Genomic DNA, 15608 nt, shown 5'->3' on the forward strand with positions numbered 1-15608 from the left:
ATCCTCTCTCTCTTTCTGTGCAGTAAAATATTTTTTTTGCAAATGTTGTTGGGGAGGTATCAGAAGAAGTGCCCTAATATTACCCATTTTCGAACTCGATCTATGTTTGGTAATAATACAACGATGAGTTCGTAATAGGAACTACAGCCTGTGACAGAAAATTGTATGTGCAGGTCCAGGTCTTCGTATAAGCCCCATATATCACTATTTACTATTTTAGGTACAATATTCACCGAAATTGTTTGAAATGTCGTATTTGAAGTTCGTAATGGATACTACAGCCTGTGACAGAAAATTTTCTGTGCAGGTCCAGGTCTTCGTATAAGCCCCATATATCAGTACCTTCGTATATTATGTATTTTGACTATTTTAGGTACAATACTCACTGAAATTGTTTGGAATGTCGTATTTGAAGTTCGTAATGGATACTAAAACCAGTGACAGAAAATTGTCTGTGCAGGTCCAGGTCTTCGTAAAAGCCCCATAAATCAGTACCTCCCTATATTCTGTATTTTTATGATATTAGGTACAATATTCACCGAAATTGTTTGAAATGTCGTATTTGAAGTTCGTAATGGATACTACAGCCTGTGACAGAAAATTTTCTGTGCAGGTCCACGTTTTAGTATAGGCCCATATAATGGTACCACCCTATATGCGGTATTTTGATAATGTAACCTATATTATTCACCGAATTTTTTTCCAAGTCTCGAATTTGGTTTTTGTGATGGCTTATGACAAAAGTTGCCTATGAAGGTCCACGTCGTCCTACAGACCCTAATATAATAGCTACATTCGGTATTTTTAAGATGTTAACATAATTTTTAATGGATTGAATTTTTTTTTTTTTTTTTTTTTTTTTTTTGAAATTTGCCAAATTTGTTGCAAATGATGGAGGGTATTCAAAGATTGGCCCGTCCGAACTTATAGCGTTTTTACTTGTTTTATTTCAATTAGACGGTCTAAACTGTAACTGCATTATTTTTCACTTGTCCATATCTGCCTATTTTTAGATAAGTTTTTGCGCAATATTTTGAAAACATTGTGTCGAATATGAAATACCGTCAAATCCAAATTAAATACAGACAAGCAACGAGAGGTGTTATCTTCATGTCGAAAAAAAATTAATGACGCAACTACCAGTAATGTATTTCATCATTTTCCTGTATTTTTTTTTTTTGTGTTGCACAGTGTTATTTAACTAAACAAATTAGTATTTATTTTTTTATTATTCGTTTATGATAAAAATTTGCAACTAAATCTCTTCTATTAAGATTTTTCCCATGCCCGATGCTCTTACATTTCCCGGTACTACAAAATTTGAAAACTCTGTATCATCAACTTCCTTTGGCTTTTCTTTCGTTTCAATCTCCTTTTTATCCTCATCCTTTGCTCTTGTTTGCGCCTTTATTTGTAATTTGCCAAAATTTTCGGCTGCTTTCAATATTTTATTTTTAACCAAACGATTGGGTTTAACCAGATCTGCTAAATCGTAATTTTTCAGTTCACTCTGCTCGGGGGTGGATTTTTTCGAAACGGTATTAGTTTTCTTTTGAATTTCCGTCTTTAAGGAACTTGAATTGGTTTTGGGTGTTGCTGCCTTTGAAGAATCCTCATCGATAATTTGCATTCGTCTAGAGAGTGGTGGTGGCAAATCTTCAAACATTTTTCGCAGCTCTGTTATGGCTTTGAGGGCTATCGAGTTCTGGGGATCCACTTCCAGGACATTGATGTACAGTTGATAGGACTACAAAAAAAAAAAAAAAAAAAAAAAAAAAAACGAGATTTTTTTAACATCAAAATCACTCGAAATCTGTGTTATGTAACATAATCTACCTCCCTCCGCCTGCCATGGCCATAACTTGCCTCCGCTAAACGTAAACGGGCTTTAAGATTCTTTGGATCCAACGCTAAACATGCCTCACAATCCTTGATGGCCTCCAAAAATCGCTGTTGTTTTATATCTAAAACAGAGAGTAATTCACAAATATTATAATCCTTTTTCATATGTAATTCGAAACATTTTATTTGTAATTCGTAATAATTACTTTTTAATTCGAGAATTCCATTTTGTAATTCGTAAAATTTCAATTGAAATTCGAAAATTCCCTTTTAATTTTAATTGGAGAATTTAATTTGTGATTCGTAAAATTCCATTTAAAATTTGAAATATTTCACTTATAATTCGAATCATTTTATTTCGAAAAGCAAATATGAAGCCTATGCAAAATTTTTGAATTACAAATTATATAATTTGAGTTTCAATTGAAATAATTCGATTTTAAAATTCAAAAATTCGAATTAAAAATTAAATAATTCGAATTACAAGTGAAATATTTCGAATTATTGTTTCGATTAACAAATTAAATTTTCGAATTACATTTAAAATGTTTTGAATAACAAATGGAAATCTCGAATTAAATTTGAAAGATTACTAAATAAAAAATTAATTCTCGAATTGCATCTGAAAAATGTGTAATAAAATAGGAAAAACTATCTACTCACAGGTTACAGCTCGATTGTTGTAGGGACCGACTGCCTTCTCCGGATATACCTGTATGGCTTTAGTATACTCGGCCAATGCAAATTCATATTCCTTGGCACGAAAATACTCATTGCCACGCAAACGAAAGCTGCGGACGAAGAAAAGAATAATACATAAGTCCATTGTAAGTTAGGGTGTGATCTTCAAATTATCTAGATTTAAGCAAAAACCGTAAGTTCAGCCGGGCCGAACTTTGAATACCCTCCACCATTTGGAATGCATTTGGCAATTTGCAAAAAAAGGAAATCCGTTAAAAATTCTGTTAAAATCTTAAAACTACCGAAAGTAGCCGTTATATTAGGGTCTATACGACGATGTGGACCTGCATAGGCTATTTTTGTCGTAAGCCATTACAAAATTCAAATTCGAAACTTGAAAAAATTCAGTGAACAATGATACATACATACAAACATACACAATACCGAATATAGGAGGTACCATTATATGGGGGCTATACCAAAACGTGGACCTGCACAGAAAATCATAGGCTGTAGGGTTCATTATGAACATTATATACCAAATTTGAAACAATTCCAGGTGAATAATGTCGTTTAAATCACTAAAATACGAATATCGTACCGAGGTACCATTATATAGGGCCTATACGAATACGTGGCCCTGCACAGACAATTTTCTGTCATAGGCTGTAGTATTCATTACAAACTTTAAATACCAAATTTGAAACAATATGAAAACGTGGACCTACATAGCCCATTCACAAACTTAAATTTTAGTGTTCTATCTCAATTCGTTCGAAAGGTAGCGTGATTACAAAATATAGACAGACAGATGGACTTTGCTAAGTCGTCTTAGAATCTTACGCTAATAAAAATATATACTTTGTTGGGCCTTACATGAGTATTTCGATTAATTACAAACGGAAAGACAAAGTTAATATACCATCCATAATATGATGAGGGGTATAAAAATATATTGTATATATTCAAAATGTTTGCAACGTTGGAGCAAATCGGATTATTCTTTATTTTTTGGTGCTGCAAATTATTTTTATTTTTTTTTTTTTGAAAATTTCGATTTTTTTTTGGGGGGGGGGGGTGGTACCAGAAGAAGTGGACCTATATTGCGCATCTCAAACACAATCTAAGTGTGATAATAATAGTACGATTTACCAAGTTTGGAGCAAATCGGATACTCCCTTCGAGAGTTATCGTGCGCACAAGCCAGACGGACGGACGAACATCGCTAGATCGACCCCAAATGTCCTGAAACGGATTTGGTCCAAATAGACCTAGGGCCTAAAAAAGGGTTATTTGGGCACGATCGGGCACGTATCAAATGATATATATACTCTCTAGCCATATATAAAACAAGTAAAAAAGCTGTAAGTTCGGCCAGGCCGAACTTTGAATACCCTCCACCATTTGGTACGAATTTAACAATTTCAAAAAAAAAATAATAATAAATAAAAGGATTTTAAAATTCTGTTAAAATCATGTAGCCGTATATTAGAGTCTATATGGCGACGTGGACCTGCATAGACAACTTTTGTCACAAGGCAACTTATATCACAATATTCAAATGCGAAACTTTAAAAAAAATCTGTTTATAATGTAGCTAAAATCGTCGAATATAGGGAGGTACCATGGTGGTTATAAAACGTGCACCTGCACAGAAAATTTTTTGTTATAGGCTGTTATATCGAACTTCACGAACTTCAAATGCGAAATTTGAAACAATTCCGATAAAATCATCAAAATACCGAATATCGGGGAGTACCGTTATATGGGGGCTATACGAAGACGTGGACCTGCACAGACAATTTTCTGTCATAGGCTGTAGTATTCATAACGAACTTCAAATGCGAAATTTGAAACAATTCCGGTAAATAGGTTCGCTAAAATCATGAAAATACCGAAGATCGGGGGTACCGTTATATGGGGGCTATACTAAGACGTAGATCTACATGGCTTATTTTCTGTCTTAGGATGTAGTATCCAATACGAACTTCAAATACCAAAATTGAAGTAATTCCGGTAAATAATGTGGCTAAAATGATCAAAATACCGTTACATGGGGGCTATACGAAGACGTGGACCTACATTGCCCATTTTCTGTTTTATGCTGTAGTATCTATTAAAAACTTTAAATACCAAATTTGAAACAATTCCGGTAAATAATGTGGCTAAAATCATCAAAATACCGAGTATCGGGAGGTACAGTTATATGGGAGCTATCCGAAGACGTGGACCTATATGGCCCATTTTCAATACCAAAAGTCCTGCAGACATAGTACACATTTGCGTAAAATTTTATCAACCTACTTCATTTCGTTCGGAAGCTAGAGTGATTTCCACAGACGGACAGACGGACGGACATTGATAAATCGACATAGAATTTTATGCTGATCAAGAATATATATACTTTGTGGGGTCTAAAATGTATATTTCGAGGTGTTACAAACGGAATGACAAACTTAATATACCCTCCATACTATGGTGGAGGATATAAAAATCGTTAAAAAAATACTGTTTACACGAAAACCATTATAGGCGGGCTATACGAAGGCGAAGACCTGCATAGACCGCAGTATCCATAAGGACATTCAAATTGGAAATTTAACACAATTCCGTTTAATAATGTCGCTAATACCATAAAAATACCGAATAATGGGAGGTACCGTTCTATGTGGGGACTACAAAGACATAGACCTGCATAGACAAGATGTTATAGGTTGAAGTAACCATATGTACCAAAATACACATATATGCAAAATTGTAGCCTTCTATCTCAATTCGTTCGAAACTTAGCGCAATTATAACAGACGACTGACATTGATAAATCGAATTAGATTTTTAAGCGGATCAAAAATATATATACTTTGTTGGGTCTGACATGCGTATTTCAAGGAGTTACAAACGGAATGACAATGTTAATATACCCTCCATACTATAGTGGAGGGTATGAAAAGGTATATTAAGGACCAGTGGAAAGTCCCAAAATGACGAAAAGACCTTCTGAAGGCTTCTGACCTATAGAAGTTCTCACAATGGCCTCCCATCCTTTAAAAACCCCTCGAATTAAAGGTGAATTAAGAGGATGAAAATAATTACACATCGTCTCTCATGAGACATCAATGAAAAATTATCATAGGTCATTTATTTATTGAAGCAGAGTAAGATGTCTCCAATCTCAAGAGGTCTCCAATATCAAAGGTCTTCTATTTACGTTTTCTGTCCATTAAAATCGACCCAAGGTTCTTTTATATCTACAATGCCTCAAATCCATAGAATACGGCGTGAAAATGTGCAATATAGAAGGTATCATATCCCCATAAGACCCGGTAAAGCTCATGAATCCGAGGGTCTTCTATTCATAAAATATCTCTCGAAGGTCTTTTCTCACTCGAGGGAATTTTTTTTTAATGAAAACATCTTTTAAGGTAAAACCATAAACTACCTTTTCAAAATAATTAAAGACCACACATATTGAAGTTTTAAATAAGGAGAATTCTCCAAATTGATATGAATTTCGCTGAAAGCTAAGGTAGAATCTTGAAATATTAGGTTTTTGAAAATTCCAACTAAAAAACTACAATAGTGGTACAGATAATATTGTGCGATTCTGGGATTTTAGAGATCTGCATTTTTGTACGCAGGTTTGTCTATGATAAATATTTTCAAAAAAACGTTTTTCGAAATTCATAGTATAAGGGTACGAAAAGTACTAAAAGTTACTAATGTACTTTTTTGTTAGGGGTGAAATTTTATATGGAAATCAAAGTTGGGAAGCATGGCTGATATCAAGAGTTGGTCTTCGAAATCTGTTTGTATGTATACTAATCGCACCAAATGGTACCAAAATTTGTATATTGTGTATGAAAAGAACTTAAATTGTGCATCTTGGTGATAAATTTTAAATTAGTTGGTGTATTTCGATTTTGTGTACGCAATGGTACAAAAATTGTCATAGATAGTAGGAATGTTATATTCCTTATTATTATGAATTTCAGAATTAAGTTCACTGTTAGTGTATGGCTTTTAGATGATTTAGAAAGTGTACGAAAAGTACTAAATGATTGATAAAGTTGGTATAGAGTGTAGGACATTTAAAACAGACAAATCTTACTCTTCCGACAGTTTTTCCCTTTCAATATCACTAAGGGCATGAATTGAGCCCTTTCCATTTGCCTCCGCCTCTTCGAGAATCTCTTCGATCTTGGGATAGCTGGCTTTAATTTTTTCCAAATTTAAACGATTTTTTCTCTCAGTTTCTTCTTGGATACGTTCTTCGGCCAAGTCGAGGCGTAATATTTCTTCCTCAGCATCGTATTTATCCCATTTGCTGTAATCGGTTGATTTGATACGCTCTACTTTGGCATCAGCAGCATTAGTTTCATTTTTGTTGGTCTTTGAGTCTTCGGGTTTCTTTAAGGATATATGAGCATTTTGTCGTACGGGCGGCAAATCAAGTTCCGCACCCTTTTCTTTACTCAATTTTTGCAATGTTTTATCCTTGGTTTTGATTTCATGATTCCAATCCTAAAAGAAAAAATATTCAATGTCATGTTTTTTTTTTTGGTTTGTAAATAATATCATAAAATCCCATCTCACATAAATCGGCTTCCATTCTTGTTCGCCTAAGGCTTCTCGTCCCCGAATGTGTTCCTCCACCCGAAATAGACGACTATGCGGCTTTAGTTCATGTAACTTCTCTTCAGCACATTTGGTAAGATCTGGGTAATATCCCTCCTCGCCGGATCTGAGGATGTGTACAATTCTCTCAATTTCTCGTTCGTCCTTACACTCGGCAATATATTGAAAATCCAAATGTTGTACGGGTATGCCATAGCGTTCCATCAAAGTTCGCTTAGGTTGAGACATATTTTAGTAAATTTGGATTTTAATGGAGAGTTTGTTGTTATGTTTTATAACTTGTTTTCAATTCGAGTGTCAGTTTTTTTTTTAAAAAAATATAAACACTTCACAAACAAACAAATATTGTCTTGGTTACCGTAGCAAGGTTTCGTCGGGTTTAAGGGTTGCCATGTGAAAAATTTGGGGCCAAAATTGAAATAAGTGTATTAAGATCAAACGGTCTTCTTAGTAACGACCAAAATATCATCTAATAGAAGCCCAAGGGATGGAAGACCAGAAGGTCGAAAACGAGAAAACGGCCTTTCCCTCGAAGACGTGATGCGGAGAAGTTCTTCTCATGGTGGTGTCCGCTATTATACGGGAAAGTTTTGCAGAAGGGGCCAACTTTATGATACCCTACACCACTTTGCTAATTTAGTAGAGCTCCGCATAACAATTAAAAGTATTTATGGGAGAATTCAATCATGCACGCAATGATTATAATTATAATTTAAAGTTCAAAGGACTAAATATGCCGAAGCATTTGTATCTTTTAAATTCGGACTTGTATTGCCCATTTGGTGCACAATTAATTTGAAATCGGATAAAAAAAAAGTATGGGAGCTATATCCAAATCCGAACCGATTTCGATAAAATTTGGCAAAGATATTTCTGAGCTGTGTTCGATATTTTTCTGTGAATATCGTTGTTACGGAGTGCATATTACGGCTGTGGGTAACAAATATAACAAATCGGATGAACAGTATGTATGGAAGCTATAGCTATATCTGAACCGAAATTTGACATACTGGCTTCTAGACTCAATTCGGTCGTAAGTGCCAAATTTCATCCAATTTGGCCAAATATTAGACGTTTGGTGCACAATCAAAGGTAAATCGGACGAAGTTATATATGGGAGCTATACCCAAATTTGAACCGATCGTGATAAAATTTAGCAAATGCATTTCTGAGCTGTATTTGATATATTTTCCCAAATATTGTTGTTACAGAGTGCATATTACGGCTGTGGAGGACAAAAATAACAAATCGGATGTACAATATATATATGGGAGCTATAGCTATATCTGAACCGATTTCGATCATATTTGGCATACCTATTTTCAGGTCCAATCTGATTGTATGTGCAAAATTTCATACTATTCGGACTGATATTACACGTTTGGTGCACAATAAAAAGCAAATCGGACGAAGATATATATGCAAGCTATATCTAAATTTTGACCGATTATCTCCAAATTCAATAGGGTTCGTCCTTGGGCCAAACAAATGATTTGTGCAAACTTTCATCTGGATAGGGCAATAAATGCGAACTGTACTTTGTTTACAAAAATACATGGACAGACGGACGGACGGACGGACATGCATAAATCGACTCAGAATGTGATTCTATGCAGATCATCAAAAGGAACTGGGATTTCCAAATTTGGGCACGACACGAACGTGAACAATGGGTCTATCTCGTTTCCTTTTGCCTGTTACAAACAAATGCACAAAGACATAATACCCTGACCACCTTGTGGTGTAGGGTATAAAAAATCAAGTTCTGAAATTTGAAAATAGTTTCAGGTTTTTCTAGGAAATATTAAGAATTTTTGGATCTTTAAAAAAATCTGAAAATCTAAATTTGTCTCTGAGTTTCCCATGTTTATACCCTACACAACATAGTGGTAAGGGTATCATGTATTTTTGCATTTGTTTGTAATGTGGAAAAGGAAGCGAGATAGACTTATAGTTACTTTTGAGGATCTTCATAGAATAACTTCTTGAGTCGATTTATGCATGTCAGTCCGTCCGTCCGTTTGTCCATGTATTTTTGTGAACAAAATGCAGCTCACATTTATTATGCGACTGAGATGAAACTTTCCCAACAATATTTGTTTGTCCCAAGCACGAAACCTATTAAAATTAGTGAGAATCGGTTCAGATTTTGATATAGCTTCCACATATATCTTCAACCGATTTCGGTATAATTGTGCACCAAATAGCCAATATCAATCCAAATGATATGAGCTTTGACACATCCGACCGAATTTAGTCTAGAAGTAAGTACATCAAATTTTGTGAAAATCGGTTGAGATACAGCTATAGCTCCCATATATATGCTTCATCCGATTTGGGGTTTTAAGTCCCTCATATGCGTAATAAGACAGAAATAAGTGCCTACAATTTTGTCAAGATCGATTCAGATTTGGATATAGCTCTCATATAAATCTTTATCCGATTTCATGTTTATTGTGTACCAAATGGCTAAAATCAGCTCAAGTATACTGAATTTTGGCACTTTCGACGGAATTCAGTCTAGAAGCAAGTACATCAAATTTGGTGATAATCGGTGAAGATATAGCTATAGCTCCCATATAAATGTTACATCTGATTTAGTGTTAAAGTCCCCCGGGCATCAAATTCTGCTCGAAGATATCTCTGCCAAATGTTATCGAGATCGGTTTAGATTTTTATATGGTTTCGATATACATCTTCATCCGATTTTACGGTTATTGTTGGCTATCGTTAGAGCACTCCAGCATTTAAATGTGAATAAAACTTTTGTGTCTCGCAGCATCGTTCGTTACCGTGATACTGGTAGCGTAGCCCGACGTCAAGGAAGTGGACGGAAGAAAACAGCAACATCAGCCGAAATAGTTTGAAAAGTAAAGAAGCGACTTAATCGAAACCTGCGTCGCAGTGGGCGAAAAATGGCTCGTGAGCTGAACATATCGCAATATGCCATTCGACAAATATTGAAAAATGAGCTCGAGGTAAAGCCATGGAAATTCCAAAAAGTGCAAGAACTTACACCGCAACAGAAAGAAATTAGACTCAAAAGAGCTAAGATTTGCTTCGATTGGCCAAAAGTGGTGAGCCGATGAGAAAACATTCGTTGTCCAGCAGTTAGTTGCAGTTTGTTGTAAAAAAAATGATCGTATTTACTTGCCAAAGAGGTCAGCTGAAAATGTGCACCTTCGGTTGGCCACCAGAACTCAAGTGCCGGCCATGGTGATGGTGTGGGCCGTCATAACAAACGATGGTCGCTCCCCGCTCGTATTAATCGACCGTGGCATCAGAATAAATGTCGAAAATATTCTGGAGGGTGTATTAAGGGCTTGGGCACCCAAACATTTTGGCCGCAGACCTTTGACATTCCAACAGGACTCAGCACCATCGCACTCAGCACGCGCCACCCAAGAATGGTTACAAAATGAGGTTCCTCGCTTCATTTCCAGCGCACAATGGCCACCAAAATCTCCGGATACCAATACGATGGACTATTGTGTCTGGAGTATTTTGGAAAGCAAGGTTGGCACTAAAAAATACCAAAGTGTCGATCACCTCAAACAAGCGCTTCGCCGGGAATGGGTCAAAATACCGCAGAGCAACATTCGGGCAGCGTGTGACGGTTTCATTGGCCGCTTGAAACCCATAATACGTGCCAAAGGTGACCAATTCGAATAAATCTAAACTTATTCTAAAATTTGATGCTATTTCCGACATTTTTTGCCTTCATCCAATAAAATTAAAAAAAAAATGTAAAAATTATGCCGTTTGACTTTGATGCAGGTTTTTTTTATCTCACTCTGTATATAATATAATATTTTAGATATCGAAGGAAATGGCCATACAAATGTTGTAGCTATTTTGCAACCGAATTCAGAATTGGAAACTTGAGTAGGGATTCGGACTGAATTTGGAAGAAAATATCAACTTTTTTTCAAGTTTGTGCAGAAACTTGGTACAGAGAGCAGGAAAATGTTCGACGATTTAAAAATTTGAACCATCGTTCCAATTTCTAAGAAAAATTATAAAAAAACAAATTGTCAACTTGTTTGAAAGTTCATTACGAATCCTCAACAAGTAAAAAAGCTGTAAGTTTAGTTAATATCCTCCACCATTTGGTACAAATTTGACAATTTCCAAAAAATAAATAAAATCCGTGAAAAATTCTGTTAAAATCTTAAAAATACCGAATGCCTATACGACGACGTGGACCTGCATAGGCAACTTTTGTCATAAGTTATTACAATATTTAAATGCGAAACTTGAAGAAAAATCTGTTCATGATGTAGCTAAAATCATAAAAATACCGAATATAGGGGGTACCATTATATGGGGGCTATACGAAGACGTGGACCTGCACAGATAATTTTCTGGCATGGGCTGAACTATCCATTACGAACTTCACATGCGAAATTTGAAACAATCCCGGTAAATAATGTTGCTAAAATAATGAAAATACCGAATATCGGGGGGTATGGTATATGGGGGCTATACGAAGACGTGGACCTACATGGCCCATTTTCTGATTTATGCTGCAGTATCTATTACGAACTTTAACGATTCCGTTAAATAATGTCGCTAAAATCATTAAAATACCGAATATCGGAGGGTACCGTTATATGGGGGCTATGTGAAGACGTGGACCTACATGACCCATTTACGAACATATCCTGACTACTGGCAAAATATACATGCATGCAAAATTTTAGCCGTCTATCTCAATTTGTTCGAAAGATAGCGTGATTACAACAGACAGACAAACGCACAGACGGACATGGCTAAATCGTCTTAGAATTTTTCGCTGATCAAGAATATATATACTTTGTTGGGTCTGACATGAGTATTTCGAGGAGTTACAAACGGAATGATGGTGTAGAGTATAACAAACGATTTCAGAGCATTCGGCAAAAATTGCTAGTTGAGTGACCACTGTCCACACATAGCTGTATTTGTTTCACGATCGTCACATAGGGTGTTCATTTTTAGTTGTGTGTGTTTTATTCCATCCACCCGTGACCAACAAGGTTCTATGGTGTAATGGTTAGCACTCTGGACTTTGAATCCAGCGATCCGAGTTCAAATCTCGGTAGAACCTAAAATAACTTTTTTTCTAGTAATTTGACCGTTATTATGTGTATTAGAACCAGTAAAATTTCCCACTAAAAATTTCTCACCAAAAAAAAGGAATTAAAAAAAAAGAAAAAAAAACTTAAATAAAATATCCACTTTTTCGGCCAAGAAGGTTTTTTGAATACATTGAGCGCAAACTTCAATTGTTACAGTAAAAACCGAATAGATCAGAAAAATTCGTCTGGGTCGAATTTTTAATACCCTCCACCATATGCTAGTATATTTCCTACATACTGGGAATACAGACTTCCACTTTTCAGCAAGTTCGGTTAAAAATTGTGTCTAAAACACACAAAAAACCTTAAGTCTGCCGGTACAGTTATATGAACGGTTCACAAAATCGTGGACATTCAATGCCAACATTTTTACGGACCGAAAATATATTTGAGGGAAAATCTATCCACCTACTTAATTCCGGACGGACAGACATGGTGGAATTGACATGAAAAAGAAATTAACCCTCAGTTGAGACTTTAAAGGGTCTTTTGGGTCCTTGTTTAAATGTTTAAAAACTGTAGAATCGCATCACATCAAAATATTCTACAAATTTTTTAGAAGTAAAAGACTTAACTAAGAGCCGGAAATCGTTAAAAAATTGAAAAACCCAATTTAGGGCTAAAGTAGCACTACACCTGAGTAAATGCAAAATAGTTCCATTGATGGGAATGTCGAACAAATAATGTTTAAAAAAATATTACAAAAAATATTTTATCAGTTCTGCAAAAAAACAAAAAAAAAAAAAAATATTTCCTCCATTTTTCACCAAATTTGAAGTACTTGTTTCTGGGATGAATTCAGTCGGAATTGTCAAAATTCAGTCCAGAAGTAATGGTCCGATCTCTACCATCTTGATAAAAGATCTTATGTTAAAGGAAATATTGAGATCTACAAAGTCTGTAATGGAATCGGATGTTAATTTCGTGTTTTATGAGCTTCATTGCATCATTCCGTCATTCATTCCATCTTCACAACAGATCTTGTGTTAGTAGAAATAATGGGATGTGTGAAATATGAAGAGAAGCGGATGTTTATTTCGGATTTTATAATCATTTTGGGGGAGGTACTAGGTGGAATAATCCGATCTCTACCATCTTTTTAACTGATCTTAATGGAATCGTATGTTAACGTCGTTTTTCTATTCTCAAAGTTAGACCAATATCGAATATTTCTATGTTTTTCTGGGCAGTAAAATATTTTTATACCCTACACTACAAGGTGGTCGGGGTATTATGTCTTTGTGCATTTGTTTGTAACAGGCAAAAGGAAACGAGATAGATCCATACTTCCTTTTGATGATCTGCATAGAATCACATTCTGAGTCGATTCATGCATGTCCGTCCGTCTGTCCATGTACTTTTGTAAACGAGATGAAATTTTGCACAAATCATTTGCTTGGCCCAAGGACGAACCCTATTGAAATTGGATATAATCTGTCAAAATTTAGATATAGCTCCCATATATATATTCGTCCGAATTGCCTTTTATTGTGCACCAAACGTGTAATATCAGCCCGAATAGTATGGAATTTTGCACATACGGTCAGATTGGACCTGAAAATAAGTATGCCAAATCGGTCCAGATATAGCTATAGCTCCCATATATATTGTTCATCTGATTTGTTATTTTTGTCCTCCGCAGCCGTAACATGCACTCTGTAACAACAATATTTGGGGAAATACATCAAATACAGCTCAGATCAATATCTTTGCCAAATTTTATCGAGATCAATTCAGATTTGGATATAGCTCCCATATATAACTTCGTCCGATTTACCTGTGATTGTGCACCAAACGTCTAATATTTGCCCAAATGGGATGAAATTTGGCACTTACAATCGAATTGAGTCTAGAAGCCAGTATGTCAAATTTGGTGAAGATCGGTTCAGATATAGCTATAGCTCCCATATATACTGTTCATCCGATTTGTTATATTTGTTACCCACAGCCGCAATATGCACTCCGTAACAACGATATTCAGGGAAGTATATCAAATACAGCTCAGAAATATGTTTGCCAAATTTTATCGAGATCAGTTCAGATTTAGATAGAGCTCCCATATATATTTTTATCCGATTTCAAATAAATTGTGCACCAAATGGGCAATACAAGTTCGAATTTAAAAGATACAAATGCTACGGCATATTTAGTCCTTTGAACTTTAAATTATAATTATAATTATCATTGCGTGTATGATTGAATTATCCCATAAAAACTTTTAATTGTTATGCGGAGCTCTACTAAATTAGCAAAGTGGTGCAGGGTATCATAAAGTCGGCCCACCCGACTTTAAGACTTTCTTAACTCTTTTTTTTTTTTTTTTTTTTTTTTTTTTAAAATGTCGTTCCACAGAGGGGGGGAGGGTGAGATACCAGAAGAGGGGACCGATATTGCCAATCTCTGAACTCTATCTAAGCTTAATAATAATATTATGATCCATTCGATTGTTATCGTGCGCACCAGCCTGGCAGACAGACGGACGGACATCGAACTCCTGAAATGGAGTTAGTCCAAACAGACTTAGGGTATAAAACCGTTATTTCGATGAGGCAAGTTTTGGCGTCTTACAAACGAACAATTTTCGCAAATCATTGAATTTCATTTTCAAGGTATATGCTCTGTTAAGAAAGTTCGTCGCGCGCTTCTTCCATTCCATTGAGATACCGGCCGAAAGGGTGGAAAGAGTACGCAAAATTGGACTAAGCCGATAGACAATTTCGGTAAACATTTGCATGAAATAACATTCAAGCATTACGTTATTTGGACATTAGAAATCACCCTTTATAGAAATTAACAAAAACACTACCATTAGGTTTATGGTTAATGGTCTTAGGTTAATGGTCAACCACCATTATCTTGCCGCCTGTACATTACGATTTTGCTGTTATTAACATCGCATATAACAGATGAAAACAAACATACACACATACCAATATGTCTGCCGGCAATGCTAGTGTAAAATGAGGCACATACACACACAGCTGGCAAGATGGTCTGCTGTTAAAAAGACTTTCACCCCACACTGCTCTGTCGCAATGGTTGTTTTTCTCTCTTTTCACCACACATTGAAGTGGTAAGTTTGACAATGTTCCGTTAACTGGTTCTATGGTGTAATGGTTAGCACTCTGGACTTTGAATCCAGCGATCCGAGTTCAAATCTCGGTAGAACCTTGGTAAACTTATTCAGATGCACGAAATCGATTTCCCATAATCGATATTTTGTATATATACAAATATAAAATATGGTATATAAATTAAAAAAAAGAAAAAAAAAATAATGAAATAGAAATAAATCGAGTGAAAAAAAATTCGCACAAAAATTCATAAATT

The 15608-nt window shown here is 35.4% G+C and overlaps 1 protein-coding gene and 2 non-coding genes across 3 annotated transcripts; 2 read left to right on the forward strand and 1 right to left on the reverse strand.

Annotated features, from left to right (window-relative positions):
- Positions 1-1177: 1177 nt before the first annotated feature.
- LOC101897607 (sperm-associated antigen 1) lies at positions 1178-7447 on the reverse strand. Its single transcript, XM_005176621.3, has 5 exons — positions 7117-7447; positions 6632-7044; positions 2506-2633; positions 1837-1964; positions 1178-1747 (listed from the first exon to the last, which is right to left on the reverse strand). The coding sequence occupies exons 1-5, from the start codon at positions 7384-7386 to the stop codon at positions 1256-1258; spliced, it is 1431 nt and encodes a 476-aa protein (XP_005176678.1). The 5' UTR covers positions 7387-7447; the 3' UTR covers positions 1178-1255.
- A 4728-nt stretch (positions 7448-12175) lies between these two features.
- On the forward strand, positions 12176-12247 carry TRNAQ-UUG (transfer RNA glutamine (anticodon UUG)). Its single transcript has one exon. It is a non-coding gene; the product is annotated as a tRNA-Gln (tRNA).
- Positions 12248-15377: 3130 nt separating this feature from the next.
- On the forward strand, positions 15378-15449 carry TRNAQ-UUG (transfer RNA glutamine (anticodon UUG)). The gene has a single exon. It is a non-coding gene; the product is annotated as a tRNA-Gln (tRNA).
- Positions 15450-15608: the final 159 nt, after the last annotated feature.

This window comes from Musca domestica, unplaced genomic scaffold (assembly GCF_030504385.1).
Source record: "Musca domestica strain aabys unplaced genomic scaffold, Musca_domestica.polishedcontigs.V.1.1 63, whole genome shotgun sequence".
Lineage (NCBI taxonomy): Eukaryota > Metazoa > Arthropoda > Insecta > Diptera > Muscidae > Musca > Musca domestica.

Bases quoted from the DNA above. Each gene is read 5' to 3' on its own strand.
- LOC101897607 (XM_005176621.3), bottom strand. From the start codon at position 7,386: ATGTCTCAACCTAAGCGAACTTTGATGGAACGCTATGGCATACCCGTA. The intron at 7,045-7,116 runs GTGAGATGGGAT...TTTTTCTTTTAG, and splicing joins AAGAATGGAAGCCGATTTAT to GATTGGAATCATGAAATCAA. The intron at 1,965-2,505 runs GTGAGTAGATAG...TCTCTGTTTTAG, and splicing joins CAACAATCGAGCTGTAACCT to ATATAAAACAACAGCGATTT.